Source organism: Mesitornis unicolor, unplaced genomic scaffold (genome assembly GCF_000695765.1).
Source record: "Mesitornis unicolor isolate BGI_N332 unplaced genomic scaffold, ASM69576v1 scaffold12075, whole genome shotgun sequence".
Classification (NCBI taxonomy): domain Eukaryota; kingdom Metazoa; phylum Chordata; class Aves; order Mesitornithiformes; family Mesitornithidae; genus Mesitornis; species Mesitornis unicolor.
In genome coordinates this window covers 72,478-79,581 of record NW_010183656.1, presented here as the reverse complement: position 1 = coordinate 79,581, position 7,104 = coordinate 72,478, and the positions used below count along the sequence as shown (strand labels likewise).

The 7,104-nt window shown below is 46.4% G+C and overlaps 1 protein-coding gene across 1 annotated transcript in view; it reads left to right on the top strand.

The window, feature by feature from the left end:
* Positions 1–2,271, top strand: part of LOC104540423 (homeobox protein NANOG-like) — a 2,520-nt gene extending 249 nt beyond the window's left edge. The window contains exons 2-4 of the mRNA XM_010184230.1: positions 253–521; positions 1,280–1,369; positions 1,855–2,271. Coding sequence (XP_010182532.1) covers positions 253–521; positions 1,280–1,369; positions 1,855–2,271 — 776 coding nt within the window. The remainder of the gene's footprint in view (positions 1–252; positions 522–1,279; positions 1,370–1,854) is intronic.
* The last annotated feature ends 4,833 nt before the right edge of the window (positions 2,272–7,104 follow it).

Here is a 7,104-nt window from a genome sequence, read left to right as displayed (position 1 = left end):
CGCTGTTGCCAGTGGCTGCAGCGTGGCCTCTGTGTCCAGATGAGATGGGGCAGAGGTGGGAAGAGAGAGAGGTCTCGGTTTCTCTGCCCAAGGGTGCCTGTACCCATTTCTCCACGTTGTGATGCCTGCGGAGCCCCTACAAGTCCCCAGGGCACCCGCAATCTTAAATTCTCCCGAGAAACTGGCCTCCGTAGCCTTTAGGTCATCTCCATCCGACCCTACTCGCCCCAGTTCTCTGTCTTTTCTCCTCAGATGTCTCTCCGGCTTCCTCCAGCTCCGGGACACTCATCCAGTACACCCCCGACTCTGCCACTAGCCCCACCACAGAGCGTCCATCTCCCCAGCCCCCTTTCCAGAAGGTCAAGGAGGAAGGTGAGGGGGTGGTGAAGAAGGCCAAGAGCCGCACGGCCTTCTCCCAGGAGCAGCTGCAAATCCTGCACCAGTGGTTCCAGAGCCAGAAGTACCTCAGCCCCCAGCAGATCCGAGAGCTGGCTGCTTCCCTGGGGCTCACCTACAAGCAGGTGAACATCTTGCTCTGAGCAGCTGAGTTGCATCCCTGGTGTGAAGTGATCTTGCGAGCATGTTTTTTTGATGTTTTGTTTCTCTTTTTCTTAGACACCAGAGATGAGTTTCTTTCGTGGCCTTGTTTTATGCCATTGCTTATGTGAGAGAGCAGAGGGTGTGAAAACTTATGACTCAGTCTTCCTCTTGTGTTTGGTTCCAGTGCTATCCACCCACTCCCTGCAGGTGTTTTACAGTGCATACGAGACAGGGCTATGCAGAGTCAGGTTACTGGTCTGTGTGGACATGTGTTGCCTCTCAACATGAAAAATCAAGTACTTGCACTGCTCTGCAAGTTGCCATTGTTAGTCAGAGCGGCACCTGGATCTCTCCCTAGAGAGAGGGTCCTTGCCCCACCAGCTACCTGTGTCTGGCTGACAGAATGACTCACTTGTGAGTCAGACCTGAGCTTGGCAGTAGCAGGGAGATGATGCTGCTGCTGTACAAGCTGCTTTTCTGCCTGTCTTTTGGGTAGGATTTTTGATGTCCTGAAAGATCCTATGGTGATCTGAGATGTAAGAGTGTTGGTTTTCAAGTCTCTGCTCTGTGATTCTACAGATACATGGGTCTACTTGGTATCAATAGCTGCTGAAACTACGTATAGTATTAGGAGCCAAGAAGCAGCTCGATTGTAGGAGAAGGCAAAACATCTTTAGGATGTGTAGTAAGCTCTGAGTGTGAATTTCTAATGCCCTATGTCCTTCCCCATCACTTCTAGGTGAAAACATGGTTTCAGAATCAACGGATGAAATTTAAACGTTGCCGGAAGGAGAGCCAGTGGGGGGAAAAAGGAGTTTATCTACCACAGGTGAGAGAATTCCCCCTTCCCCCATCACCACCAGTCACGATTCCTCCAGTCTGTGGAGAGAAGTACATCATGTTCAACCTGCTATCTCAAACAATGCACAGGACTCTGTATTACTAACCTGGTTGTATTTCTCATAATAAGGCTCACGGTGGCATCTATTTTAAGTCTGTCCTGGCACTAAATGAGCTTTGTTTCCAGCCCACTTACTTCCCTGTTGAGACTGTATAGAAAGCACAATAGTCAAAGACGGCCAGCAAGGCTACTCGTGCTGTTTTTCTCCCCAGTGGGGTGCTCCCAGACATGTTGAATTGGAGATGACTAGCTTAAGATCTTGTCATCTCTGCTACTATTAGTCTACAGTGTGGACAATGAGTACAAAAAGATGCTATTGTTTGGTGTGGGGGAGAAAGAAGAACCCATCCAAAAGAATGGGTGTATCTGTGTGGTGCTCTGCATTACTGAACAGCCTTCTCTGTCTCCCCTAGAATGGGTTTCATCAGGCTTCGTACCTGGATATACCCTCCACGTTTCACCAGAGCTTCCCTGTTGGTACCAGCAGAAACCTTCAGGCCGTGACCAATGTGCACCAGGCTTACAGCAGTGGCCAGACTTATGGGAATGGGCAGAGCCTGTACACCTTCATGGCTGTGGAGGACGACGGGCTCTTTGGAAAAGGCGGGTCAAGCTGTAATACCCAGCAAGCCATGGGTGTGTTAAGCCAGCAGATGAACTTCTATCACAGCTACTCTGCCGACGTGGATTATGTTAGCCTGGAGTCAGAAGAGAGCTATGGCTTCCAGAGCACCTCTGACAGCGTTACACCGTTCTCCAGCTCTCCTGTTCTGCATCAATACCAGGCCCCTTGGCATCCCTTGGGGACCCAGACTGGTTATGAGTCTTAGGTTAAAGTACTTTTTTTTCCCCTCTCTTCTCCTGTTTTCTTTCATGAGGTTTCTAGGGTATTGACTCAAGGATCCAGTGTCTATTCCTTTCTCTTGCCCCTCCACCCCACTCCTGTTTTAACCATTGATGGGGCTCAGCACCCTGCTGCCTTGGGCTAGTTTTCTGTTTAAAGGCAGCTGTCTGTTCATAGCTAACCCTTGGCCAAGGGTGTTTTGTGTGTGGATAGATGAAACTTCTTTCATGAAGGGGAATGTGCAATGCCACAGTCAGGAGCAGCAGAGGTCTTACCTTCTTCTGCTGCCTCTTCAGCAGGTGATTTCTGGTCCTTGCCCTGTGTATCTTGCAGCAGAGCTTTGCTGGAGAAGAAAACCCTCTACTTCAGCATATTTCTGCTAGAAATGCCCTGTTACAGCCCAGAATTTTTCCTGATGTCTCCCCTATTTCTGTTGCTACCTCAGTCTACCGACTGCTAATAGGTTCTTCATCTGCATCCTTTCTTCCCTCACCAGAAAGCTACACAAGATCATCTGATTTCAGATGACTTGATCCAGTTACTCTCAGCAACTCCTGGAGGGGTCAGCACCTGCCTACCCCTTTCCTGCTGCCCTCTTGTGTATGTAGGGCAGTTGAGAGGAGGGGAGGAGCAGAGGAGACAAAGTGGGGCAGGGCATCGCCCATATCTCATACGGAAACTTTGGTTTCCGAAGCTGCTAACTTATTTATGACCATCAGCTTCTTCAAGATGGTGTCTCTGGGACTGTACCCACCCAGTTTAGATTGTCTTTCTACATCTCTCTGCTGAGAGAGACTGTGGGCTTGTCCCAAGCTGCAAATGGCAGCAGAGGGTAGCCCAAGGTGCCATGGTTGGAAGTGTGAGAAGTAACTGAGTGTAGTCATCTTTGGAGTGGTGAGAACAGTCCGCTTACGCGTACATGATGGTCCCCTAGCACTTCACAAACACAGCACCACTGCAGTGCAGCTTTTTCAGGGCAGGCAGCTAGGTAAAGGACTCGGTTATTTTAAAGGTAATGTTTAATGTCACTTATCTTGGAACTTGGATGTTGGGGGTGGTGAATCCTGTTGGGTCCCAGTGGAGCTGCTGTCCAGGGGACCAGAGCAGGATGGTTTCCCTATCTCTTGTCTAATCCCAGTTTAAAGAGTGTAAGCTAGTAGGATTTTTGTCCCTTCCCCAGGGCTCAGTTGGATCTGTTTCATACTATTCTGCTGAAAAGACTGCCTCATCTGACATTAAGTACCTAAGCTCTGGGGGAGGTGAGAAGTTTAGAGAAATTTAGACAAAATGAGGAAAATGTCAATTAAAATTTTCAGTTTGTTTTTTAAAAATAACTGAATCCTCCTTTTCAGTATGGAGAAACTGGAAGTCGGCTCCAACCTATGGGAAACTGAACTTTTTTACAAGATGTGGAGTTGCAGAGTCCAGTCTGCCACTACCCAAGAATACAAAGTGGCATGAGCTGACAAGAGTAAATGAGACAGTAAAAGCATAAATATTTCTGTGGCAGAGTGTTTGTTGTGGTTAGTGCACAGTTTTTACTGCAACCTTGTCTTCAAATGTCTGCACAAGTGTTGTATGCTGTAGTTAAACTTTCACTGCAAAGGAGGTGAGCATTTGTTGTTCCAGAATATTTTTTCTTCAAGTGTTATTTTCTTGCAGTGATCTCAAGCATGTTTTATGTTATGTGCATGTTGTCTTATTAATTTGTTTCTGCCTAATGTTCTTACAAACTTGTTTGAGTTAAAATAAATATTTTAACGTTGAAACAATGTTGCCAGAAGTCTATCAGCCTTTTTTTTTTAACATGCAGGTGGTGCTCCCTAGTTGCCAGGGGAGGGTTTCAAGGATAGGCAGCTGCTAGCTGCTGGCTTGGGGTGATGTGCAGCCCTGTAACAGGTTTGTATTGCTCCTTAAACTGCAATGCCTCAAAACAAAATGAGGGTAGCAGCAAAACTGTGCATTTTGAGATTATACGGGCACCTGCTCTAGAAGGCCACAGAGGTCTGGAAGCCCTGCATCACTGAGGCTGCAGCTCTTGGGCTTCTTGTGCTAACCACAAAAGGCAGAAGTTTGTGTAAGTAACTGAATCCTGCCTCCAGCAATGAAACTAAAATTTATTTCCCTCCTTTCCCTCAAGACTGCATTTATCTCTTAGCATCTGGCAGCAACATTTAAAAGGTACTGAAACATGAGATACACTGCTTCAGACCCCATGTGTGTATCAGCAGCCACCAATTTAGAGACTCCCAAGAACCTATTTCTGCTTGGTGAGCTTTCTGTTCATCAAAGCCTTCCTTTCCTTATACACCTCTTAGTTTGAACACCTGTGCAGCTTGCATGCAGCCAAGGGCTACAAGTGTCCATGAGCAGCAGTACCACTGGAAGGAAGCAGCTGTGTCCAGCAGCTGATGCTACTGCTGTATCAGCAGAGCCAAGGTCCTGTTAATACTCATAGCTTAAACTATCAAATGTGGCCCATATGGGTTTAATACCAGGTTCCTTAAGCTGCAGTAAATCACCAGAGCTTTTCATCTGTCTGCAAGAGGTAATTCAGTAGGTGCTCCCACTAAGCACAGTTGGATAAACTGGGGGCTGACTGCTCAGGCTTGAACTGCCACAGGTCCTCTGCTGATCAGAACCTGCTTGTGTGGGTGCTGAAGCATGTGCACTGTCCTTTAGCAATACTGTAGTGCTCTGTTTCCTAGGCTGAGGTGGAATACATGCAGAAAGAAAAGGGAACAGAGGTTTGAGCCTGTAGAGAGGGGATGAAAGGCTAAGTTGTCCATTTCTGGGTTGCCAAACTTGTAACAGTAGAAAAACATAAATCTGACCTGGAAGGGGGGGAATTGCCAGGTTCACATGGTTTCCTGTATTACAAAACAAAGATCATTTCTCATCCTGGGTTGAGTCCCATATCCCAGCATCAGTTTGAATTAATTCTGGGCAATGTTCTAGTATTATTGTTAAATTTCCATAATTTTAAAATACAATCTTGAACAATATACCGATAAAAGTCATAGATAATAAAACCTTGCCTCTCAGCTTTAAAACTGACAGCTTCAGTTTGTTTGTTTATTTTTTAAGATGCAAACTTGAGCTCTGAAGAAATACACAAGGTGCATGTGTCTTTGCAGAATGATTGCAGAGGATGCTTTCTGCAGATCACCTGTGTTGCTTTGGTGTGTCACTCTGCCACGTTTCAGCTACAAGAGTGAGGGGGTAGCCAGAGCTCTGCTGGCAGATGTCCTCCTGCAGAAACAGATGTTGTTGCTAAAAGCCCTGGGACTGAGATGACTTGCTCTGTATGCTGTGGTTTGTGTCACTGTTCCCACATTTATGAAATGACACTGTCATGACATACTCTGTCAAGTAAAAAGCTTCCTGGACACCATCTCACTACTAATGTACAAGACAGGTGGGTGCTATTTGACCATTCTGCAGAAGTTGAATGTTCTTTCATGGGTGCGCTACTACCCTGGTTGCTCAGCCCGGGTTGCACGCAGGTTTGGCGAGCTTATGTAGTTTTGGAGGTGGAGCAAAGATGTAGAGTGGCTGTTAAGGTTTTAGCAGGGGGGCTGGAAAGGACTGCTAGTGGATCAGGAAGGGTTTCTAGAAGCTGTGGAGTGAAATAGGACTCTGCCTTTCCACAGTCCTGGAGGTCTCCTCTGTTACCCTGACATACCTGAGTCACCATGATGTGAAACAGCTTCACAGGTAACAGCAGCACTGCTACCAAAATGATGGCGCTGCAGCTTATCCATCCAGATTTCCAAAAGGGTTTGTCTCAATTTCCCAGAGGAAGTAAGTGCATGTCAGCAAAAGCCATTTCTGCTGGATACATTACATCTTTGTTAGGACTGCTGCTTCTTGTGACTGTGCTGTGTAACAGTGACTTCTGCACGCTGCAAGTGTGATTTGCCTTGCCAGTAAACCTTTTCAGGATCAAGTGGTAAGCTTATATGGAGCTCTTGATATGTGTTACAGCTTGTGGGAATGCACTCTGCATTCTGCAGTGTGAACACTTCAGTTTGTCAGCGCTGCAGATGTAGCTCCAGCGGTGCAGAGAATCTCACCCTGAGAGAATAAATTATATCTAGTACAGTGTGTAGACCAGGGTTTATTATCTAATTTACTGGGTTCCAGCCTTTACTGTCCCATAGGCAAAATACCAAGCAAGTAGAGTGATGCAAGCAACCTCATTCCTTGCTCTCTGTGTCAATGTGGCCTGCAGCTATGTTTTACAAGCTACACGCTTCTTCTGAGTGGCCCACAAGCAAGAGCTCACAGCCTCAGTTGTCTCTCCAGTGCAGATAAAAGGCATAATCTTTGCTTTAATAGGCTCTTCCCTACCAGCATGTGCAAACATTATATTTAGTTACCTAATTACACTGCATGACTCGATTGGTGAGCTAACAGAGTTTCAGAATTTTGCAGTAAAGCATAGCCACATATCTGTTGTTTGACCCATCATCCAGCAGCGCCTTGGCTGATACTGAGCCATTAAGAGGCATGAAGGACCCAAAAATCATGGCACTGGTCTTAGACACAAAAAAAAAGATTTTCCTTTCCTGTGAGGTCATGTTACCTTCATGCTGTCCAAAGCTTTAAAGAGCACCCTCAGGTGCAAACTGCAAATTTCTTTCTTTCATAACCAGGCTAGAATGAATTTCTTATGTTCAATGGAAGTCCGTTAGGTGTGACCCCAGTAGCTGGGCTGTGTCTGAGTCACTAAATTTTTTACAAATTACAAAATTGGGACTGCTGCCTTGGGTAAGCCTCAAGATCCATCCAAGTCATTGCTAGATGCTAGGGAAAG